At 33.7% G+C, this 26,101-nt stretch overlaps 1 protein-coding gene across 2 annotated transcripts in view; it reads right to left on the bottom strand.

The window, feature by feature from the left end:
• Window positions 1–1,699: 1,699 nt before the first annotated feature.
• Window positions 1,700–26,101, bottom strand: part of AnxB10 (Annexin B10) — a 76,740-nt gene continuing 52,338 nt past the window's right edge. The window contains exons 5-9 of one of the 2 annotated variants that reach the window (XM_069846739.1): window positions 23,508–23,587; window positions 19,969–20,038; window positions 11,841–12,014; window positions 8,455–8,636; window positions 1,700–3,008 (exon numbers count right to left, since the gene is read on the bottom strand). In XM_069846739.1, the coding sequence (XP_069702840.1) occupies window positions 2,952–3,008; window positions 8,455–8,636; window positions 11,841–12,014; window positions 19,969–20,038; window positions 23,508–23,587 (563 nt within the window). In that variant the 3' untranslated portion in view covers window positions 1,700–2,951. Of the gene's footprint in view, window positions 3,009–8,454; window positions 8,637–11,840; window positions 12,015–14,840; window positions 14,914–19,968; window positions 20,039–23,507; window positions 23,588–26,101 lie in introns of both variants that reach the window. The other variant, XM_069846738.1, reaches the window with a different exon arrangement.

Here is a 26,101-nt window from a genome sequence, read left to right as displayed (position 1 = left end):
CGGCGCCGGAGAGAATTTTTCTCCGTTCCATCTCTCTTTCATCATGTGATGACGCAGAATATCTGCATGGAAATATCATATGTACTTCGGTACATCAAAATATATATGATATGCGTAATAAATCACTTTGTGATTTAAGACGGCGCCCATACCGTCGGATCCCGGCCAATCAGTCACTCATCTGAGTGCACCTCAACACATGTATGGACTTCGGTCCTGCGTTCATAGACATCTATGACGTAGTGCAGAGGGCGGCCACTAGAGGGAACCCAAGAGATGAGCTTAATCTGAGACGATTCTAAACGGCGTCGGGATTGTATCCGGCGTGGCTTAGTGGATAAAGCATCAGCACGTAGAGCTGAAAACCCGGATTCAAATCCCGGCGCCGGAGAGAATTTTTCTCCGTTCCATCTCTCTTTCATCGAGTATTATTAAGTCAACACACACTTTTTCACTATGTTTTCCACAACAATCAGTTCTTTACCATGTTGTAAATGATATTAGACCTAATGCTTATAGCTTATTTTCTTGAACTATTATTCTGAAGACATACCTAAGTGGAACGTATTAATATGCACCTAAATAAGTTGAATTTTTGTTTTCTGAATTTAAGAAGGCATGACATTACTCTGTGTAGCAGTCCACTTAAGAGTTTTCTTCTGATTGACATATATTACAGTTTGTACTAAAATACAAAATACTTACTGATACAGTTTTCCAATTAATTACTTTTATTACGAAATTAGATCTTGGGTTCTTTGTGGGACACACTATATAATAAAAGTCAATAAAAGAAAATATTATAGCAGCAATAATAATAATAATAATAATAATAATAATAATAATAATAATAATAATAATATTCTTATTTCGGAATATGTATTATATGACTTTCTTGTGTTAAATTCTATCGTACCTGGTTTACATGTTTCGACCTATTATGGGTCATCCTCAGAACTGGTCGTTGTTGGTCTTGGCGCCACTTGTTCTGTTTCCTGTGAGGGTGTCAAGACCAACAACGACCACTTCTGAGGATGACCCATAATAGGTCGAAACATGTAAACCAGGTACGATAGAATTTAACACAAGAAAGTCATATAATACATACCGGTATTCCAAAATGATACAATGTTAAAAGTTGTGTAATCAAGATGAATAATAATAATAATAATAATAATAATAATAATAATAATAATAATAATAATAATAATAATAATAATAATAATTTTACGTCCTTAGTAAATGATATCTTCATTGTCAGATCATGGAAATGGTTATTTCTGGAGGAACAAACATTTCATACTGAATGAGAAATTTATCAAAATTCACGAGTACCAGTATATAATATCACATACCTATACATACGTCTGGAGAACAATTCATTTTGTACGATAATCCCTGCAATAATGTACAAAAAATCATGAAGAAATCATTATCACATTTTGAATCTTGTGTACACTACTTTTAACACTTGAATATAAGTAATTGATTAACTAACGGACTTACTTGTGTTAATTATGTAAGTCTGTGTGGCTTCTGAGGATGGTGTGATGAAGCACCGAAACAGCTGTAAGCCACACAGACTTACATAATTAACACAAGTAAGTCCGTTAGTTAATCAAGTACTCATTATTACAGTTTAGTTTTGCGATTTCAACCAAGAAGGTACAAGGACACACAACAACAATGAACTTACAAATACAGCAAATTCCAACAACTTTAATTTTAAAGTTTTCATTTGTGTACAGAAATATTTTTAATTAATCATAATTTACCAACAAAGTGCTGAGTTATAGTGAACTTACTCATCTTTTTCATTATTCGAGTGTTGTACATTGCACTATTCGCAATTCTCGATAGCTGACAAAGCAATAATTCCTTTTACGATATACCAGTATCTGTTTACGAAACGTAGATTCTGCAATTGGTGAATACTTGAAAACATTATCTTGTATTTTCACTTATTATCCCAAAGTATATCTTTCAACTTTTGTACTGATAAAGTGAATTTGTCATTGATTTACATTCCAATACTTTTATGAACAAATATACGTATACCTATTCTTCTTTTTTTATAACGAAAATTTCTAGAAAGAAATTTACTTCTAATCTGATGCTAATAATTTTTAAGCACATAAATATCCATCTTGGAATTTATTTTTTTATAAAATCCCTTCGATTATCGAGTTAAGTCCAGTTTTATTTTGTTGCAAAACACTAAGGAGAAGTGATTTCAGAACTATAATGGGTATCTTGAGGTGGTCACTGTCACATTACCCTCAAGAAACACGTGCACAAGATGACACAAACCCTGGGCACAGGCTTTGTGGGTCCGACATGTATCTCTGAATGTGATTCATTAAGTTGCGAGAGGTATCAATTGTTTTGTACCGGTACCGTACCTCAAATCTGAGAAAAAAATACCAGTACCATCAAAAGAGTTTCTGATCGAAGTTGTGGAGCAGACTGAGAATTAAAAAAATTCCTTCAGCATCAAAAGGATACGGTAGGGACAGTGCACCATAAAGTGTCCAAGACTAACCTAAACTGCGACTAGTTTTTCTATTTCTATTTGCATTTCACTCTAATCGAAAATTCTAATTTTTACATCTTACACAACAACCATTTAGATTTCTTTATAAGCCAATATGCCATAGGATCTGTAATGTCCTTACGAACGTTCCTATTTTGGTCTTCTGTAGCAAAAATAAATGTTAAATGAGACTAAACTTTGTTACGTTTCATGAGATTTTCGTCCTAATAATACTGAAAAGGTGACACAATGGACACCTACTTCACTGACGCTTTTCCCCCAGCTATGCACAAGCATAATTATTATGAACTACATTCCACAATGAGACAAAGTCCAATGGATTATAATTATAATGACAGCGTACATAAAATGTGTTGGTCTTCAACTGTTATTGCACAGATTCATGTCTTGCACTTCTTCAAGCTCCGCCAATCAGAGCAACCAGCGCCCTCTTGTAGTCACCAGACGTTTCATTCTACAACACACAAATTCCGTAACACAGATTAAAAGAATACCAGTACCGGTAAGTATTTTATGCTCGACCATGCCGAAATGTAGTAATTATACACCTGGTAGCAGACCTTTCATGCATGTCATTAAAGTACACCTACTCATTAAAGGTTAGGTCTTTCAGCCAATGACGACTCAGGTTACAACTGTTCAGCCAATGAGAGGTCAACTTTCTACCGTTATAAAACCGCAAGTATCGATTATTCTTGGATATGCAATCGAAAGAGAATTAGCGAAAAGTCACGGAGGCTGGAAATCCAATACTGTCGCAGAAGGTTATGTTCTGTTACTATAATAATTAGCGTTAATTGTAAATAATATTCAAATAAATTCAATTTGTCATCTTGTTTTTCAATGTCTAATTTTATTTCAATGTTATCTCTGTAGGTTCTTATGGCCTAGCAAGGTCACTGTGGACATCTGTTCCTCGGAAAAAATCAATACTTTCGCGTCTGCGCACATCTCACAACAGACATTGCTCCAGGTCAGATACAATAAAATTAATAATATCAAGTTAGAAATATGGTCGAGCATAAAAAGTCGTATGAAACTCGCCTATAATGGTAATTAAGAAGCTCATATGAAAATTATGAAACTCGCTTGCGCTCGTTTCATAAATATCCATACTCACTTCTTAATTACCTTCATTATAGGCTCGTTGCATAATGTACTATTGTAAACTCCAATGGGAAATTTAAAGGAATTCTGATCCAGTATTATAGACCTATTAAAAGCAAGATTAATCAAGGGTTAAATAATTTGATATGACATTTAATAAATTTATGCTCGACCATGCCGAAATGTAGTAATTATACACCTTGTAGCAGCCCTTTAATGGACCTCATTAACGTACACCTATTCACTGGAAGTTTAGGTTTTCCACCAATCAGAAAGCAATATGAAAGCGCAAGTATCATTATTCTCGGATATGCAATCGAAAGACAACTAGCGAAAAATCACGGAGGCTGGAAATCCAATACTGTCGCAGATGGTTATGTTCTGTTACTATAATAATTAGCGTTAATTGTAAATAATATTCAAATAAATTCAATTTGTCATCTCGTTTTTCAATGTCTAAATCAATTTCCAGGTTATATCAAGATTAATGTTCATTTTACTCTCTAGATTATATCAAGGTCAATGACATTTGCTCCTCGGAAAAAATCAATACTTTCGCATCTGCGCACATCTCACAATTTACGAGATATTGCACAAGGTCGCTTCCGCTCTCCAGTCAGATAAGAATAATATGAATACTTATGAATAATTTCAAGTTAGAAATATGGTCGAGCATAAAAAGTCGTATGAAACTTCCCTGTAATGGTAATTAAGATGCTCGTATGAAAATTATGAAACTCGCTTGTGCTCGTTTCATAAACATACTCGCGTCTTAATTACTACAATTATAGGCTCGTTGCATAATGTACTATTATGTTTAAAATATTCATATTATAATACTCGTATGAAAGTGTCTCATAATAACACTACAACCAACGACATATTATAATTTTCCATATTTTATTATTATTTCTTTATTCAACTCTTTCATAATTCATATCTTTCCAAAGGAGCTAAGTGACAGTTTTTCAAGTTTCAATTCAATCAATCTAAGGGAGGAACATCATACTAAATGAGCTCTGCTGTAGCTCAACTGTACGTGACTCATTCATGTGCCAGAAGACAGTGTTGGAGGTATCTCAACATGCATTGGACAATGTGTTTTTCATCAATATTTCAGGAAGTTGTTTTTGGCGCTTAGCCCCTTTGGAAAGACAACTCTTCAATTATTGACATCACTTTATTTCTCAGTTTCACCAAATAAATCATTGTTAAATTTTTGTTCTAAAAATAAAGTGATAAATAACCAATTCAAGATAACCTTTTACAATTTCTACTGAAGTTATTCTCTTAAAATCAGGACTACCAACGAATTTTCTTCCACCCATAACATCTTAAAATTTCCACCTTCAGAATAATTGAATCGGGAATTGCAGAAACAGCACATATCAATATGCCACACATAGTCACATGTGTTGTTTCTGGAATCCTCGATTCAATTACAGTGTCTAGCAAATTTTCTTCTACAGATGACCTCTTAAAATTCTGACATCTAGAATGAAGTTACCAGCATATTTTCTTATACAGATAACCTCTTAAAATTCTGATATTTAGAATGTAGTTACCAGCACATTTTCTTCTACAGATAACCTCTTAAAATTCTGTCATTTAGAATGTAGTTACCAGCACATTTTCTTCTACAGATAACCTTTTAAAATTCTGACATTTAGAATGTAGTTACCAGCAAATTTTCTTCTACAGATGACCTCTTAAAATTCTGACATCCAGAACGTAGTGACCAGCATATTTTCTTATACAGATAATTTAAAATTCTGACATTTAGAATGTAGTTACCAGCACATTTTCTTATACAGATAACCTTTTAAAATTCTGACATTTAGAATGCAGTTACCAGCACATTTTCTTCTACAGATAACCTCTTAAATTTCTGACATTTAGAATGTAGTTACCAGCACATTTTCTTCTGCAGATAACCTCTTAAAATTCTGACATCCAGAATGTAGTGACCAGCATATTTTCTTCTACAGATAACCTCTTAAAATTCTGACATCCAGAATGTAGTGACCAGCATATTTTCTTCTACAGATAACCTCTTAAAATTCTGACATCCAGAATGTAGTGACCACCATATTTTCTTCTACAGATAACATCTTAAAATTCTGATATTTAGAATGTAGTTACCAGCACATTTTCTTCTACAGATAACCTCTTAAAATTCTGTCATTTAGAATGTAGTTACCAGCACATTTTCTTCTACAGATAACCTCTTAAAATTCTGACATCCAGAATATAGTAACCAAAAATTTTCTTCTACAGATAACCTCTTAAAATTCTGATATTTAGAATGTAGTGATCAGCAAATTTTCTTCTACAGATAACCTCTTAAAATTCTGACATCCAGAATGTAGTAATCAGCAAATTTTCTTCTACAGATAACCTCTTAAAATTCTGATATCCAGAATGTAGTAATCAGCAAATTTTCTTCCACAGATAACCTCTTAAAATTCTGACATTTAGAATGTAGTAATCAGCAAATTTTCTTCTACAGATAACCTCTTAAAATTCTGACATCCAGAATGTAGTGACCAGCACATTTTTTTCTACAGATAACCTCTTAAAATTCTGACATCCAGAATGTAGTGGCCAGCATATTTTCTTCTACAGATAACATCTTAAAATTCTGATATCCAGAATGTAGTGACCAGCATATTTTCTTCTACAGATAACATCTTAAAATTCTGACATCCAGAATGTAGTGACCAGCATATTTTTTTTCTACAGATAACCTCTTAAAATTCTGACATCCAGAATGTAGTTACCACCATATTTTCTTCTACAGATAACATCTTAAAATTCTGATATCCAGAATGTAGTGACCAGCAAATTTTCTTCTACAGATAACCTCTTAAAATTCTGACATCCAGAATGTAGTAATCAGCAAATTTTCTTCTACAGATAACCTCTTAAAATTCTGATATCCAGAATGTAGTAATCAGCAAATTTTCTTCCATAGATAACCTCTTAGAATTCTGATATTTAGAATGTAGTAATCAGCAAATTTTCTTCTACAGATAACCTCTTAAAATTCTGACATCCAGAATGTAGTAATCAGCAAATTTTCTTCTACAGATAACCTCTTAAAATTCTGATATCCAGAATGTAGTAATCAGCAAATTTTCTTCCACAGATAACCTCTTAAAATTCTGATATTTAGATTGTAGTAATCAGCCAATTTTCTTCTACAGATAACCTCTTAAAATTCTGACATCCAGAATGTAGTGACCAGCACATTTTTTTCTACAGATAACCTCTTAAAATTCTGACATCCAGAATGTAGTGGCCAGCATATTTTCTTCTACAGATAACATCTTAAAATTCTGATATCCAGAATGTAGTGACCAGCATATTTTCTCTACAGATAACATCTTAAAATTCTGACATCCAGAATGTAGTGACCAGCATATTTTTTTTCTACAGATAAGCTCTTAAAATTCTGACATCCAGAATGTAGTGATCAGCATATTTTCTTCTACAGATAACATCTTAAAATTCTGATATCCAGAATGTAGTAATCAGCAAATTTTCTTCTACAGATAACCTCTTAAAATCCTGATATCCAGAATGTAGTAATCAGCAAATTTTCTTCTACAGATAACCTCTTAAAATTCTGATATTTAGAATGTAGTTACCAGCACATTTTCTTCTACAGATAACCTCTTAAAATTCTGTCATTTAGAATGTAGTTACCAGCACATTTTCTTCTACAGATAACCTCTTAAAATTCTGACATCCAGAATATAGTAACCAAAAATTTTCTTCTACAGATAACCTCTTAAAATTCTGACATCCAGAATATAGTAACCAAAAATTTTCTTCTACAAGTAACCTCTTAAAATTCTGACATCCAGAATATAGTAACCAACTAATTTTCTTCTACAGATAACCTCTTAAAATTCTGACATCCAGAATATAGTAACCAACAAATTTTCTTCTACAGGTAACCTCTTAAAATCCTGACATCCAGAATATAGTAACCAACAAATTTTCTTCTACAGATAACCTCTTAAAATTCTGACATCCAGAATGTAGTAACCAACAAATTTTCTTCTACAGGTAACCTCTTAAAATTCTGACATCCAGAATGTAGTAACCAACAAATTTTCTTCTACAGATAACCTAAAATCTGACCTTAAGAATGTAGTGACTAGTGAATTTTCTTCTACAGTTAACGACTTAAAACCTGCACCTTCAAAATGTAGTGACTAGCAAATTTTCTTCTACTGATAACCCCTTTGAACTTGGACCTTCATAATGGAGTGAACAGCAAAGTTTCTTCTGAATGAAGTAAGTCGAAAAATAGGCTTCTGATACAACAGAATTGAATGTAAAGAGATAAACCATGTCAAGCATAATTTAACAGCTGTTTCAGTAAAATTTCAATTAAACTTTTAAAAGTCAATTAAATGCTTATAAATAGCTTAATATTTTATTTCTTTTCATTAAAATGACAGTAGAAGACGAGGAAGGAAGAAGTAAAAAGTTCAAAGGAAAAACGAGACGAGGAACAGAAAAAAGAGAATAGGCAAAGAAATAAGAAATAGAAAATTGCATTTATAGTAATAAAAGCAAAATAAAATGTTACATTAAGAAGTAAAGGTATTCCCTTGCACTCTATGGAAAAGTATAGGAGGCATGGAGACAGAGCTCCAATCTTCCATGACCTCTATATCAAGAAGTACCTTACTGAAATTCCTTGCAAAAACAAACTTTAACATTTTGAATGCTGAAACAGATTCATAAATAGAGTAGTTGACACCATGAAGCTTCCTTACCCTGACAGCACTCTCCAGTGTCTTGTCATAGATGCGCTCAAACTCCTCCTTGATGTTGGCCAGGTCGATCTCGCTGCGGCACACAATGATGCGGATCAATGTCACATCATCTGTGCCGGCACCTGCCATGGCGTCGTGCAGGCGCTTGGCAAAGAAGGCTGGAGGGCTCTGCACACATTCCACTGCACCAACACAACACAAAGCATACCAACTGTGTACTATTGTAACCATGAACACAGATTTATACTTTATCGGTAGTTATCAACAACAACAAAAAATTGTAATGATATGCTAATACATATTTGTATAAAGAAACGTCTAGCTGCACTCAGAACTAAGTAAAACACTAATTCTTAATGAAATATTAATCTTGGATGAGGAAATAGTTATCCTAATTTTTTATGGGACTTTGAAGGCACATAAGAGAACAGAAGAGAAGGCAGAGGAGCAGGAAGGAACAGAAGAAGCAAGTCAGAGGAACCATTTAGAGGGTATAGGAGAGTCATTGCCATCCTCCCCCTCCCAAGTTTAAGATTTTAAAATATCAATAACTGGTAATCTTTTGGCGAATCCTCGGGCCTCACTTCATCTCACTACATTTCGCCAAAATATTGTAAAAAATTGTAGAAAATTGTAGAAAATTGCAGAATTGTAAAAATTGTAAAATAGGCCTAGTGTAAAAATTGTAATTGTAATTGTATTCTTGTAAAATTTTGACTTGTTCCACATCTTAAAGCTTTTTTGCTAATGTAAGATCTATGGAATATAATAAATGAAATGAAAAAAAATGAATAGTACTACTAATTCACTTTATCTCGTCAAGAAATTGTGTAACTCTTGACATGTTCCACATCTTAAAGCTTCATTGCTGGTGTAAGATCCATAAAAAATACAAGAAATGAAATGAAAAAAAGAATGAAAAACTACTGAAGACAAAAAAATGTGAGAATTCTATTTTAATATTAATATATTCCGCTTTTATAAACACTTAAGAGTAACGGTCAGCGTGTCTGGCCACGAAACCAGGTAGCCCAGGTTCGAATTCTGGTCGGGGCAAGTTACCTGGTTGAGGTTTTTTCCGGGATTTTCCCTCAACCCAATACGAGCAAATGCTGAGTAACTTTCGGTGCTGGACCCCGGACTCATTTCACTGGCATTATCACCTTCATTTCATTCAGACGCTAAATAACCTAGATGTTGGTACGGCGTCGTAAAATAACCCAATAAAATAAAATTAAAATAAACACTTAATTAAGAAACAAAAGAACTAGTTAATGCCCTCTATAAAATGAAATCAATCTTTATCCATAAAATTCTGTGCATTGGATCCGTGGCTAATGAGACAGGTTATGGCGTGACATCATATTCTTAGTCATAACATGGCCAACACTGAACAAATTTATATATAAATGTACATTTAACATGAGTTTAATATAGAAATTCCTTTGTTTGTTAGAACTTTGAACATGTATTTATATTAGGTGATTGTCACGATGGCCATGACTGGACCATGATAACCATGTGATTCTATTCGTGTCATAACCTGTCTTTCTCGTTAGTTACGGCTGGTTCACACCTACGTCATATTAACAGCAAGTGCATGTCAATTACGTATTATGTAAGTAAGATAAGTGAAAACACTGTCCGTCTGAATGGTTATGTTGCAGGATCGTCGAAATCACGTCACAGTTACTTTATGGTGCCCGTTTATCTACCAGTCACTTATTCACTGGTCCACACCATCCACAATTTTTATAAAAATTCACAAGTTTCTGTGATTATAATTACAATGAATGTTGTTTTATCAACAAAGAGAAATCAAAATCTTACTTTACAGATTTCGTATTAAGCTAAAATAGACTAATAAACGAGAATATAATATAACCTGCTGCTTCAGAATACTTTTCCAGTATTTTTATTAAGTTTAAAATGCGTTTGTTTCGCTTTATTTTTACATCATTACTGAACAGTTTTAAATTTTTGGAATACAGCAAAACCTCGATAAGACGCGCCCACTTATTACGCTATACCGTGTAATACGCCTTTTTTTGTCCGGTCCCTGCACATTTCATATATAACGCCTTTATAAAATACCCCATTTGTTGCGCTCAAGTCCCGCACAATACACTGTTTTTGTGGAATATTGTCGATGTAATTTTCAGCAATGTACTGTAACAGCAATGAAACATCTTGGTCACTGAACTCGCTGGTGCCATTAACCTAAAAAGTATTGGTATTCGACCCTTTACCTGCGCATTTAAACCTTCATACTTCATACCCAAGAGGAGTAGAAATAGATTCTATTCTACTCCTCTTGTTCATACCTTAGTATACCCCACCCTCTTGTTACGCTCTCTTATTCGACTCCTTACCTGCGCGCTTAAAGCCTACATACAGTTACAATACCTCACCCTCTTGCTAACCCTCTCTCTCAAACAGCATTCTTCACTCGGCCGTAAAAAAATTCTGGAAATTTTTGCTGGGCAGTTTGTTGTCCTTTAGTGTATTGAAGTGTCTGTGAGTGTGATTACAATGAGTGTTAAACGAAAAGCCCTTTCTGTGTCGGAAAAATTGGAAATCTTACGAAAGTACGATGAGAACAGTACTCTTACTCAGAAACAACTCTCTGATGCATTAGGAATCCCAACATCGACATTAAGAACGATAAAAAAAAATCGCGAATCAATCACTACAGCTGCGATGTCGGGAGGATGTGATCACAGAAACTGAAGTGTGGTAAACATGAGGACTTGGACAACACGCACACGGCAAACAACTATAAATTACTTTTTTTTTTTTCGAAAGAATTTAGTACAGTACGTATTGTAAATGTCTTTGACGTACAGTACAGTAATTACATAATGGAGTAATACTGTATTACCTTTCATGAATCATGTACTTCAATAAAGAAAAATGCTAATAGATACTGTATATAAGTCAAAATTAGTATACCCGCCTAATACATGGTCCCGGTTAATACGCGTTTTACACCCGGTCCCTTGAACAGCGTCTTATCGGGGTTTTACTGTAGTTATTTTGTCCTTTTTTCTTCACGAAGGTGTTTAAAATTATCTAAGATGACATAGGTAACGAACAAACATATAAAATAATGGATATTTTGAAATCTAAAGTAGTGCTTCATAGACATATTTTCGCACAAGAGAAAGTATGTAGATGCAATTAAAAAATCGCTTTCACATTCCTGATGTTATATATTTAATCCTCAGAAAATATTACTACACTAACATCAGAAAGTATTTATTATAATATCTTGTTTCAAGTAATATGAGTTTGGATCTAAACAATATTAATCCTCATTGTTCTTATAATGAGTTCCTTAATATTGCCTTGCTGAATGTACCATAACTAACAATATGTAAACTTACCAATAGCCAACATTGCCTCCAACAATTCCCCTGACAGCTCTGCCTCCAGTGCCTGCTCGATTGTGCGTCCAGACACATTTTTGTACTCTTCAAATATGAGTTTCAGCTGGGGAAAACTCTCATGGGCCATGATGCGGTTGAACACTTCTTCGTCTGTTCCCACTTTCAGCTCACCTAAGGATATTAACGTTCAGAATTCATGTAGTGTATTTACAGGGTGTATCAGAAATACGGCTATAAGTTTGATTGCATTGTGTAATGACAGTATTATTGTTAGAGGAAATGTGACATTACTGTTGAAAAGGCAATTCTTCAAATTAAACAAGTCACTTACAACAATACTAACCAAGTCACTTTATTGCAAACTGTTCACCATTCACATCCAACCATAATTGACGTTTTGGAAAGTCATTTATTGATTTATAACATATGTCCATTGGAATAGCATGAATTTCTTCCTCAATTGCTATTTTCAGCATGTCAACATCTTGCAGTTTCTGAGCATAAACCTTGTCCTTCAAATAACCCCACAATCAACAGTCACAAGCTATGAGATCAGGAGAACGTGCTGGCCATTTTTCGGTCCTCTTCTTCCCACCCATCTGTTCTGCAAATAAAGATTCAAAATTTGCCTTGCCGCAAAAGTATAGTGAGGAGGCACATCGTCCTGCTGGGATAAGTAATGTTCGCGTTCAGCAACTTGCATCACTGGCACCACAATTTCATTAAGGATATCACAATGCCGATCAGCATTAACAGTCTCATCCAAGATCCGCATTCTTAACAATCCTTCCATCCAATCATAACCAAACTGTGACTTTTCCGCATCTTAAACGTGTCTCTTCAATAACTTGAGCATTCTCTCTAACATAATAATGACATTTGTGCCGATTAACATATCCGTTCACGTGGAAGACAGCTTCATCAGAAGAAAAGTGTCATTTTCTTAACCAAGGTTCGTCATTTGCACTTTCCCTTACAACAAATTCACACAATTCCATCCGCCTATCAGGGTCATCCTCATTAAGTTCGTGAACACGAATCAGTTTGAATGGATGGTACTTCTCACGTTTCAAAGCATGAAACACACTGGCATGACTGATACCAAGCTCACGTGCAGCTTGGCGGATCAATTTTTGTGGGACAGTGTCTAATGATTCCAGAATCCTTCTCATTGTTACTGCATCTGTGCTACTGCGAGGCCTTGCAGAAGGTTTTCCTTTCTGGATGCTTCCCGTTGCCAGCAATCATTTTCTCCACTTACCCACAGTTGACGGCTGCAATGTTACATTAAAATCACGTCTCGCCAGTCTTTCGCCTCACGATCATTACCGTATGTTATTGCCCACGCTGTAACTGTAATTTGCTGTAACATGTTCAGCGCCATCTTGACTAATGACGTAAGCTTAGCATTGTTGCGGTGTGGTATTGCTGTTATTTGAATAATTGCCTTTCCAACAGTAATGTCATATTTCCTGTAACAATAATACTGTCAACACACAATGCAATCAAATGTATAGCCGTATTTCTGATACACCCATTAGTATGAATACCAACTGTTCAATTAAAATGTTTTGACAATGTTTGAATAAAAACAGGCTTCCACAGTTGCTGAGTTACAATGAAGTTTTACACTTCAGCATAATCTCGTAAGAACTATTTTAGGTTCTGAAATTCAATATTTACATAATGGGTGTAATTGATTTATTTACTTCTCGATGTGGATTTTGATTTTAAAAAGACACAGATTCAATCTTAATTTCTTAATGATAATTTCAATATTAATATAAACAGAAATAATTATATAGAAATTGTCCAGCCTAATGGGGTGTCCAAGGTAGAGGGATGCAGAAATTTTTTTAGCGTGAAATTTATATACACATATACGTTAACACTTTGGCTGTACCAATATGCCATATTCAACTTGCTTACCAAGAAGAAAATTTAATTACACCATTTTAGACCATTATACAAAATGGGAATGTTTATATTGCACAACATAAATATTCTGGCCTTCAGTTATATATATATATATATATATATATTCTCTCTCTCTCTCTCTCTCTCTCTCAACATCTTTGGCCATATCGCGAGTTCAGTTATATTATAACTGAGTCAAATTGTACAGATGAATGTGTAACGAAATTAATGGTTAAATCTAAATACATTCGATCTTTATTATTGGTTCTTCAAAAATTTACTGAACACAATTAATTGTTATTATTATTAATTTTATTAACACTAAGGAAAAAATCATTATGCTACAGCCTAAATGAAAGCTAACTCATTAGCAAGATAATTATAATATTTGCTACTAAACTCAAAATATTTCAACTTCCTGGTTCATTGATATATGACAATCACATTATTTTAATTAACACACACATCATATTATTACAAACAGCATAAGAATTAATATTTAATTCAAAATGTATGGAGTGAATGTAAATAAAATGGAAAGGGAGCTTGAGAAGAATGATTGTCAAAATCAAATTATTCTTAACAATTATTCAATTAATTTAATACGATAACAGAAATAGTGTAAGACTCTCAAAAGGTATTATAAACCTATTTCAATTAGCCTGCTATATCTAGTTTATAGATAGGCCTATACTTCACAGTCAATAAGCAGCTATAAAGTTGTGGGTTCGAGAACTGTGCAGAACATGATGTTGGTCATTATGAATTTGTTGTTCTGCATCATCTTGTTGTTACTGTAACACAGTAAGGGGCTCATCTCATATCACTGAAGTCCTATAATGTGTTTGTATAGTATGTTAAATCGAAAATTTCAGATGTGAACCTGGGCTAAGTGCCATCTTTAACTGCAGAGTCGAATATAACAATCTCTACCACAATTACATACATTTACAAACACTCCATACATATTCTGAATTAAGTGCAATGTTAAATACAAATTGAAACAAACATGTTAATTTTTTGTTACAAGAATGCCATTTTGAGAATATACAAGCAGAGATGAATAAAATGGATTCTTACCTGACTCATGGAGCTGAGTTGCCATAGTGACGGCGTACTCAGGAGAGAGAGGTCGCTCTTCTTCCCGTGTCTCCTGCAAGTATAGTGTCAGTTCCCAAAGGATACAAATGGGATTTATGTAGGAAATGTTAGAAATGTCCTATATAGGGCAATTCCATACATCTACATTAAATGTAACTGACGTGTTAACAATCAAGGTAGAATCCAGGTCTTACTTTATACCATAAGGGTGAAACCTAACCATTTTCCCCTTACCGGTATTACTACATATCCTAGTGGATTATAGTGATTTTCTAGTTGTCAGGTTTACTTTTTTTTTTCTGTGCCAACTTAATTTCGAATTTCGGTGCTGACAAATAGTACAACTGACAGTTACTTTGTAGTGGACAGCAACGTTTGCCTATGAAGAAACTGCCGATGTTCAAGAAAATGAAGTCGCTTGCGAGTGTTATTTGAAATTTGAATATAATCAATAATATTAATATTAATAAACAATGCAGGAATAATTAATAAATGAGCATCAAACATTTTAAAGTGATATTCGATTTTTGGAGTTCGTACTAATCATTTCCAGTTATCAAACAAAATAAATTTTTAGGTTAGATCTCATGAATTGTAAACTGTTCAATCAAACTAATGAAATTTATGTTGCCAGACAAAATACATTTTAATATTGGATTGACTGATTGAATGTTTCCACTTTCCCATTCATGAATATCCAAGTTTGTACTCACAAAGTTTTTCAAGCAAACAAACAAACTGATCAACCACTTCAGATTCTGAAAGCTGCACTTTTTTTGTTTTTAGGTAAGTCACTGTCTCCACTATATCACATCTATATCACTATTTAAAGTTTTCAACAAGTTCGGCTAAATCACACAATAGATATATTGTAGTAACCTTAAAATACAAATAAGCTGTAAACCAACTCAAAAATCGGGACATCTGACCATCCCAAAAGAATTTGTTGGACACCAGGACAGTGGACACAAAAGCGGTGACAATCCCAGAAAACTGGGATGTATGGCAACCCTGGTCATAAATTCAGTGTGGATCGACAGAAATTTGAATCTAGGCTCCCTGGCTAATAAGATCAGCATGAGACATCAGTAAAATGGTGTACAAAATATAAAAACACTGTTCTGTACAGAAGTGTTTTTGTTTAAGATATGTACAATGTAATATGACAGCTGTAGGTGAAGAAGAAGTGAGGTTATGAACCAATAACAGGTAGTATCTCTGTATATAATACAAAAGTTCCCCCTGCACCGAAAAAAAACAGCTACAGTTAAGTTTAAGACAACATATATCCTTACCGTTCTTGCTGAAGTTTAGAGATGGCACCAGCTTAAGACTTAGCATGAGAGAAAAGTAGTGTGGCACTTACAAACATAGTAGATAGCAAAGCAAAGCCTTACCTCACGTCCACTTGCCCACCAACATGCACTGTTAGCAAGAACAACCAAGAACACAATCAACACAGTTCTCACACAGTTACTGAAAGCAAATCCTGTACATTTAGCCACGTGTGAATTCCACTCATCGGAAATTATTTCGTCTTGTTATTGGCATAAACTTCATATAGGATTCATTTAATGATTCTATAGGCCTAATGATTTATTTCTTTATGAAGTTACTCACGCAATTATTAATTTTTATTTATTTATTCATTATCTTCTCTATTTAGTTATTCATACATTTATTCACTTCATCAATTAACTATTTACTTTACTGAATAATTTATATATTCCCTCATTCATGTATCTATTTCTTATTCATTTACTTGTTTATCTATTAATATATTTGCTTATTTATTAATGTATTTGTTTATGAGTCCATTTATTTGCTTACTTATTCATTTATCTGTTTGTTTATAAATTTGTTTGCTTACAAATTTATTTACTTGATTGTTTATAATACTATTAGGTCATTCAATATATAAATAGACAAATCAATTCAATATCTATTTATTTAAAAACATGTAACTTTTGTTTCTTTTAAATAAATTCTTAGCAATCGGCATAGTCTTGCAGTAGTGAGTGTGAATAGTGATCCGAGATTGTGGTTGAGCAGGCATAGATCGAATCTTGTCTGGATCGATTACCAGGTTGGGTTTTTTCCGAGTTTTTCCCCTCAACTGTAAAGCAGATGTCAGGTAATCCCACGACGAATCTTTGGCCTCATCTAGCCACAATTTCACTATCACCCATCCCACCGACGCTAAATAATAGTGTACAGTATTTGATACAGCGTCATTAAATAAATAATCACAAAAAAATTAAATACATTTTTCTCCCCTATAAATACACATTTGCCCTGTTGCTCTAAAAGATAATTTCTGCAGAGAAGATAATTTTATCCTGATACCATATTTAAATTTTTACTTTTGTTTTCATTTCACTACTACTACCCAATTTTATTCCTCTCAGAATGTATTTCATAAGATCTAACAAGCAAGTGTTGCCACATTTGGCCTATAATGAATACGTCGCAGAATCTCCCAGCTTAGTTGTCCAATGCATTCTATGGTGGTATGGCCAAACAAAAGAAAAACTGTTATCCTATAAATGAAGGATCCCCCCCACCACTACTTCTCTGTACTCTTCCCAGTAATGCTGGTTTAGTTTTATTTCCCAGCAGCCCGGGTTAAGTTCACGGTGTGATGTGCTGTACTTGTACAAGAGCACGGCCATTTGGTTATCCAATTATTCACAGAATAGGAGTGGTAAACACAGTAAGCCTCAGATTGCAGTGTAAGCAGAGAATAGAGATTATAAAGAATGGACACTGAGCGAATTTTCCTGTGTTTTCTCTGTGCGCAGAGTTTAATTCCACTTTCAAGCGCTAGAGGTTAGTGTAATCAAGCATACGCTAAGATAATAATTGAGAATAGACTTGAGACACAGGATCCAAACATCGCCTACCTTATTGCATAATCCAGTAACGCTTTACTTCAAATAAATTCAAGTTAACAGCTTTTCCTTTTTTCTCAGTGACAAACTTGTTGTAATAATATTTTATATTTCAGATATCATAAATTATATTATAAAATAATATAATACATTATAAAATTAAGTACCGGTATCGAATTCGTTTAATATTTGTATATAATATAATATAGGTGTATGGTTTTACTTCTCGTAAGAGTTTTGTTTTTCCATTTTCAGCGCTATCAAATCATTACATATTTTAATTGTTGTTGGAGTCAACTTCTCAACTCTCATTATAAAGGAACTCTTAAGAGTCTAGACATTACAGTTAATGACGGATTTATTATTTTATGGATCCAATTTATTTTATTTGAGTACATAATGTACCTAGATATATTAATTATATGTGTTATATTTCCGCTGTGTCGACTGCTAGCTGGTGTGATGTCAGCGCCAACTCTAGGGAGAAAGCACAATCTCACGCTTTAGCTGGCTTGAAGGTCATTGAAATCAGCCTGGCTACATCAAAGGTACCGACGCGAAGTGTCCATTCTTTATAATCCCTATTCGCTGGTGTAAGCCTTCAGGTACCTCCTCTGTAGAAGGAAAAAAAAAAAGTGACTGCAATACTCACTATTCACAGCGAGAGATTTTCCATAAAGTCACAGTAAATTACTCTTTTAATATCCCGAAACAATGTCACCAATATAATGCTTGCAGATTATTGAGATATAAGTAGGCTATTCCTGAAGGTTTATCTATTCTGCTACAAGAAACCGAATCATTGATCGTTGTTCTGTCAGTGTGCGTACTTCCAGCAGACATATTGTCTTCCAGAAATGGGCCAATTATTTTATGATATTTTACATAAAGACTACAATGTAGCATGGTAGATATTGTGCAACAACTCCCAAGCTTGCCAATCTAAGTCCATAAAATTTCGTTATTTCGAGACACTTCCCATTTGAAATCTTACGACTTCTTATAATCTACGAAGTCAACTTTATCATTTTATGTCAGTTATTTGTCTCATTAGTTATTGAATGATCCATACATGTAAATATTTACTTACTTATTTACTATATTACTTCATCTGTTCATAAATGACAAAATGAAATAAATGTGAATAATCTATGCCTTTAATGTGAATAATCTATGCCTTTAATGTGAATAATCTATGCCTTTAATGTGAATAATCTATGCCTTTAATGTGAATAATCTATGCGTATCTTAATCGCTGGCTTTCTTTGATTAGCTTATGATAATATCTGTGGGTATTGGAGCATTTCAAATTGCGAGAAATTTTGACTTCAGTATTTACTGGTTGTAGGAGAATAGATTGCCCAACAGTGTCATAATTGAGATACTGTAAAAATTATGGAATTTGTGTTTTTTTTTATTTATCTTGCCTATCTCAGTAATGTGAGTGAAGTAGGCCTACTAATTAACTAAATGCAATTACATAACCTCTTATTTTTTTGTATTTTGTTTAGAGACATCATTGATGATCTTCAATTACATTCTGGTTTGTTTACAGTTGTTTGCCAATTGTTATTTGATTTCTATTGCAAATAAATTCTCATTTTATTTTCCTAACTTATTTGCCGACTTTGAAACGTTAAAAAAAAAAAAACCGGGAAATAACTGACTATTTTTGATCGGTTGACTTTCTTCAAGTTAGATTAATTTTAAAATAACCTGCCATCCCTACTAAGAAACATTTACACGTTATTTCTCCAAGTTGCTCACGAACTCAATACTTTCGCCCATGGTAATATCATGTATTTTTTATGCTCTCCATATGTAGAGGACAATCTTACAGTTACACCTAACATTTTTGGGACAATGTGTAGGCTGCACACAAACAAAAAAACACACACGCACATACTGGTATTAATTTGTAATTGTTTATATTTATTTGCATAGTTCTTATTTACATTTTTTAATCATTTACTTATTTTTTTTATGTTTTCAAAGCTTATTTGAAAAAAAAATAATGAAAAATATTTCCTCTGTTAGATAAAAACAATATAATACAAAAAAAAAATGATCAGTAAAATTCTTCACATTATGGTTAAGTGATATGCGAGACATTAATGAAAATATTTAACAAGTCTCATTCTCCGCTAAAATGAAAATGCTGGATTTACTTTCAGGACACGTAACAAATGCATTCTCTAGAAACATGACATTCGTACCTGCCGCGTACAGCTGCTCTGCTAGCTCCCTTGCTCTTCCTGCATCCACGGCGTAATCATTCCGCACTCCCTAGAGGTGAAACGAAACGAAAGACGCAGATAGCTGTGGCCATTATGGTCATGCAACATTCTCAAGTGGAGTTGTGAGCATGCTGAAAGCTTTATTGCCACTACATCTTACAGAGCCCTGTTATTGGTTACATGGCTTGTTGTTAGTAACAGATCTTCTTAAGTTAGCTATTTTTATGTACATAATATTACTCACACTTTTGACTAAACAACTTTCAATACTATATCACTTAGAAATATGATTTATGGTAATCACTTTCATATGTTAATAGTGTTAACATGTGAAAGTGATCAGCATAAATTATATTTCTAAATAATATTACTACGTTAACAAAGGCATACATCTGTATCACTGTAAGTAACATAAAAATGTGGATGAATGAAACAGTGGATGAGTAGATGTTTCGATGAAATAAAGAGGTTAGGTAGGTAGTGAATGGGTAGATAAATGATGCCATGAAAACATTTACAGAATGTATATTATTATAATGTACCGAAGTACATATGATATTTCCATGCAGATGTTCTGCGTTAATATACGATGAAAGAGTAATGGAACGGAGAAAAATTCTCTCCGGCGCCGGGATTTGAACCCGGGTTTTCAGCTCTACGTGCTGACGCTTTATCCACTAAGCGCTTTAAGACGGCGCTTATTCCGTTGGATCCCGGCCAACTAGTCACTCATTACGAGTGCACCTCAGCACATGTGTGGACTTCGGTCCTAGGTTCATTGATATCTATGACGTAGTGCAGAGGGCAGTCACTAGAGGGAACCCAAGAGTTGGAACTTAAAAAAACAGACGATTCTTCCGACGCCGGGGTGGAATCCGGTGTAGCTTAGTGGATAAAGCGTCAGCACGTAGAGCTGAAAACCCAGGTTCAAATCCCGGCGCCGGAGAGAATTTTTCTCCGTTCCATTACTCTTTCATCGTATTTACAGAATGGTTCAAATATTAATGACAATGACAAATGCAATTCAGTTAATTAGGTGATTAAATTATTTCATACCATTCTAATTTTCCTTTGGTTCTCAATACTTCCTGTTTTTTTCACTTAATTTACCTCCCTCTCCCACTTTCTAGAAAATATAACTGATCTTGTAGAATGCTCCTGTCGTCTATACAGTCATTTCTAAAAGTAGGCCTAGATCTCTTAACATTATGAAAGCATGTTAAAAATTGACTATTACGATAGCATGCAAATAGTAATTTCTGTATCAAGAGTGAAATGAAGATGTTTATAGTGAGGGCTAAGGGGTTGCTACTGAAGGCCTCTGGCCTGAGGGTGTAAGTGACCCAAGGTTTAAACATCAAACTATGCCAAAGATTCATACCTTTTGATAAGAGTTTTAAGTCAGAAATTCGCTTTGTGTTTGTATGTTCTGTTTAGCGTGTTTTGTTTTGGTATCTAGGGACTGTGTATACTAGAAAAAAAAAAAAGAATACATAGAATAAAAATTATTCGTTGAGGGAGGCCATGCGTGATGCTATTATATTTTCTTTGTTGTTCAGTTAGCAGTCTCTGAATTTAATAAACAATGTTCTGTTCTGTTGAAAATGATATCGGGATCTGCTGAAATTGAAATTCCTTCTGGAATTGTTATTAAAGCCAAACAAGCTGAAGATAAGTTGTTGCCAAATAATAAATATAAGTACAAATAAACAAACGACATATTTTTTTGGCTCTAGGACCTATAAACGCTTTTAGGTCCGCAAAAGTATTGAACAATTATGGACAATTATGTTCGAGGAAAAGTTTGAAAAAGCGAAACATAGTTGAGCTTTTTTAATTTCCGAGAACTGAAAGAAAACATACCGCTCGTGTATCATACATTATTTTGTGCGAAGATCGTTTATTACATATCTGAAAGAGGAATTTCATCTTGGTTTCTGTTCAATGACGGCAAATTTGCAAAACAAAAATATCTATCTTCAACATTGTTGCTTTAAAATGTTTTCTGTGTTTACTATACTCCAGCAGGCCGTGATATAAGTCTGTCTTTTTTTTCCCCCAGTCTATGGAATCTTGCTGATTTTTTCACGGCTTCCTTAATGTTACTTGCATCACGAATGCAGTAACTTTAATGGAGTAGTAGAGTTTACTTAATTTTTGCAAATATTTAAAAACAATAATTAACAGTGCAATTTAGGTGAAATTGCAGTGGTAAGTTTCCAATTTATAATTATTACTATATTGAACGTCTCTAAAAATAATATGTTAAAAGCCTAAAGCAGTAAAATCAATATGTCACTTAAGCGGTAAGAAGAGGGAAATTGTTATGTGTGTTAGGTTGGGAATACTGAATTTGGAATTTTAGACTTTCCGCGGATTGGTTTTGTGCGGAAACCTAGCAAATATGCACGATCTCGCACAAAAGTTCTTTCAACACTAGTGTGAAAAGTAGCTACTTTAATGCTGACTTTCAACTGTTTCCACCAATTATCAATTTTTTCCCCAACACATGTCATTAATCGAAAATTATCAATAAAGCAATCCAAACAATGCCAGGCCTTCCTTTAGAAGAAATATGCCTGGTTTTGGTTACGAAACTTATACAAACTAAATAAATCTCTTCAGTAAACTCTTTTATTGATACCTATATAAAACATTTCAGAATTAAATGTGATTATAAAAAAATTAAGGGTCACCCAGATTTAAACCAGAAATCTCTTGATCTGCAGTCGGTACAGCAATGAAGAAATTGGGGGGAATTGGTTTTATATCAGCATGGGCGAATAGCTGTCTAAAAAAATGATGTTAAAAAGTTTTTATTTTGTTCGTAGGGTTGGTACACTCCCCTACTCACAAAACAAAATGCCACTTTTAACACTTGTATCGTAAACAACTATTTCATATCTACTCCCTCCCTTCCTAACCTCTCTCCAGATCTGTCTCCTCTTTCTTCCTATTTTGATTCTTTCTTTCTGTTTGTAATTCCCAATCTCTCTCTTTCTTTCTGTGTACTTAACCTGCCCCCTTTCTCTCTTTTTGTTTTGTTATCATAATGTTTATATGTTGGTCTGTACATATTTTCTGAACACGTAAAATTTATTTTGGAACTAGTGCATACAATTCCCTGTTTTGAAATCTTGATTATGAACATTGTATATGAGAAAAGCAGGGTTCTAATTGACATAACTCTCACAAAACTATACAAACTACAATTGGAAAAGAAAGTATCTCGAAGGTGATGCACAAAATTAAATCACAGTCTAGTACTTATATACAGTTACGAAGCTTAAGTTGGTGAGGGTACTAGAAACAATAGACTGTGCCGGTACTATTTCACATTGTATGTGATGAGGCAATAGTAGCGATCCTAGTGTTTAGCAACTATCTATGGATGCATATTCCCTACCTATTGAGCTTCGTGACTGTATATACTAGACTGTGATTAAACCTAGAGTGAGTGATGTAAAGTAATGACATTTATTACTCAAAGAATGTTAGTATCTTCCTTGTGGACTTACAGTGACAATAAGTGTGAGAAGGCGCCTGAAGTCTCCCGAGGTTTCGCTGCACATGTGCTCTGCCAGAGGACGGTCATACACTGCAACACAGACCGTTTACAAGCTAGTAAGAGCGCAAAACTGACAGTTCAGCATACGAAATAAGTGAGACAAATGAAAGACGGCTATGTGAAATAAAATGAAGTGAATCTGAGCCAGATTGAAGAAAATGGAATAGAACAAAATGTACAGTACCCTATGATCCAAATCTAGTACAATGGTTTTTTGCATAAAACCAGACGTGGAAATGCCTTACTTATATTATAAATATTACAGTCCAGCCCTTTCCAGTCAATATTTGCCAGATTTGATGCTGAAGCACAACAAATAGGCCTCAGAGTACATGAAAATGAAACGAAATTCATAGAGGTAACAACAAATCCATCAAGACAAGAATACTTCAAAGTTGGATGATACAAATTTTAAAAAGTGCAAGAATTTAAATATGTTGTTGTTATCTAATGCCGGGCTTTGGCAACGAAGTTATTAGCTTTCTTGCTCTCCAATATTTCTCTGTGGTGGATCCATCAGGTAGAACTTCACAGGTTATGAGATGATCTTCAGTCATTTCTTCTTCTTTGTTGCATAGAGGGCAATTTGGATTTGTGTAAATTCCTATTTTATTCAAGTGTTTGGCCAAATAATCGTGTTCTGTAAGCAGTCTGAATTTTGCTACTGCAGATTTACGTGGGATTTCTGGAATAATTTCTGTTTTTTTTATTAAAATGCTCCATTTTTTATCTTTGGCTTTGGTACATAGTGCTTGGTTTTGCTTGATTTTATATTTATTTTTAATTAGTCTTTTGATGGATGTAAAAGGTAGGCTTGTATTTGTATTCTGAATTAAATTGGATCCTTTTTTTGGCAAGAAAGTCAGCAGTTTCATTTCCAGCAATTCCCAATGTGCAGGTACCCATTGCAATTGAATTCTTTTCTGTAGTTTTTGAAGTTGTTGGATCATTTTGTGACATTCTTTAATTTGGATTGACATCATTTTATATGAATTTATTGCATATAATGCTACTTTAGAATCAGAGAGAATGACAGCATTTTGAAATTTATCTATTCTGTATAGTAGATGTTGGAGTGAGATATGAATAGCCATTATTTCCACATCAAAATTTGTTGTATGATATCCTGCTGGTTGATAAAATGAGAATAAAGGCTGGTTCACAATAAACCGGGAACGGAAACGGCAACGAGAACGAGAACGGAAATATTGTTAAAATAAATGCATTTAAATGTGAGCGTTCACAATAGTTAATTGTGAATCCTTACATTTAAATACATTCATTTTAACAATATTTCCGTTCTCGTTCTCGTTGCCGTTTCCGTTCCCGGTTTATTGTGAACCAGCCTTAACGCACACGTAATTCCTGATTAAGCTCACAAATTACGGAAGAAAATAATACCATCATCCGTCTTCCAGATATTAGGCCAAGTGGCCTGTTACAGTCTCACTTATTCAGCCTTCTTTTCCCTCGTAGTTGGTAATGTAGTAGTTGCAGAGGAATCCTGGTGGAAGACATCCTTAAAACAAGTTGTATCTATTTATTACAATAATTTTAATTTGAATTTTGTAGTTCTTCTGAAATGACTGTATTGCATTTATGATCTAAACGAATACCATATTAAACTTAGTTTTATCTGCATTAATCATTCACATTTTTTAAGGGCTTTAAGTTAATTTTAAACTAAAAATATTGGTATTTTAACTAAAAATGTTCTAATCATACATAAATAAAATAAATTATTAGTATAAAAATGATCGACTGCAGTTCAGCACATAAATCTCATTTCTGCTGCTGTAATCCTTCTTTATGATCCACGCTTCATTCCTATATGGGTCATTCCACACAAAATTTTAAGAATATGCCAGTGATGTTATGAATTCTTTTGGGCTTTTAATATAATAATGTTGTTATGAAAATAAATTAAACTGCCAACTGTGACCGCCATATCATTAATATTTTAGTCATACGGATGACTGAAAAATAGGTGGCAGTTAAATGTTATCCATCATTTAAAATATTCTAGACACCCTATATGAAGTGTCATCGAAACTAAACAGACGCCATTGTAAACCTGAATAACCATATTTTAATACCTTAAAGACTAATCCGAATAATATTAAGGCGTGCTCATAAAAACACCTCATTGAAAAAAAGAAATAGTTTTATATTCGAATGCAACAAATTAAATTCATGAGAATTTCATTCGTATTAAAGAAAATCTTATTCCTAATCCATCTCCCAAGTTTTATGACTTTATCTAAAAAAATCCCCTGTGAATAATTAAATTAATAAAATTATTCATTTTTGTTCAGACAGTTGAAAATCGCTTGCTATATGTGCGAGACTTCATAATGATGAGTAATCTCAAACGTCTGTATCCGAGACCTTAATCGTGCAACATTCTGTATGACAGGAGAGCCTACCTGCTGAGCTCCTTTGTTCCGATGAGTTATTTTTATTAAAAACTGACATGATATTTAAGTCAACATTCTGAAATTTTCACAGTGGAATCAATATACCCTAAAGAATTAAACACATGTT

This window comes from Periplaneta americana, chromosome 15 (assembly GCF_040183065.1).
Source record: "Periplaneta americana isolate PAMFEO1 chromosome 15, P.americana_PAMFEO1_priV1, whole genome shotgun sequence".
Classification (NCBI taxonomy): Eukaryota; Metazoa; Arthropoda; class Insecta; order Blattodea; family Blattidae; genus Periplaneta; species Periplaneta americana.
Note: the sequence above shows the minus strand (reverse complement) of the source record. Positions and strands in the feature narration are given on the sequence as shown.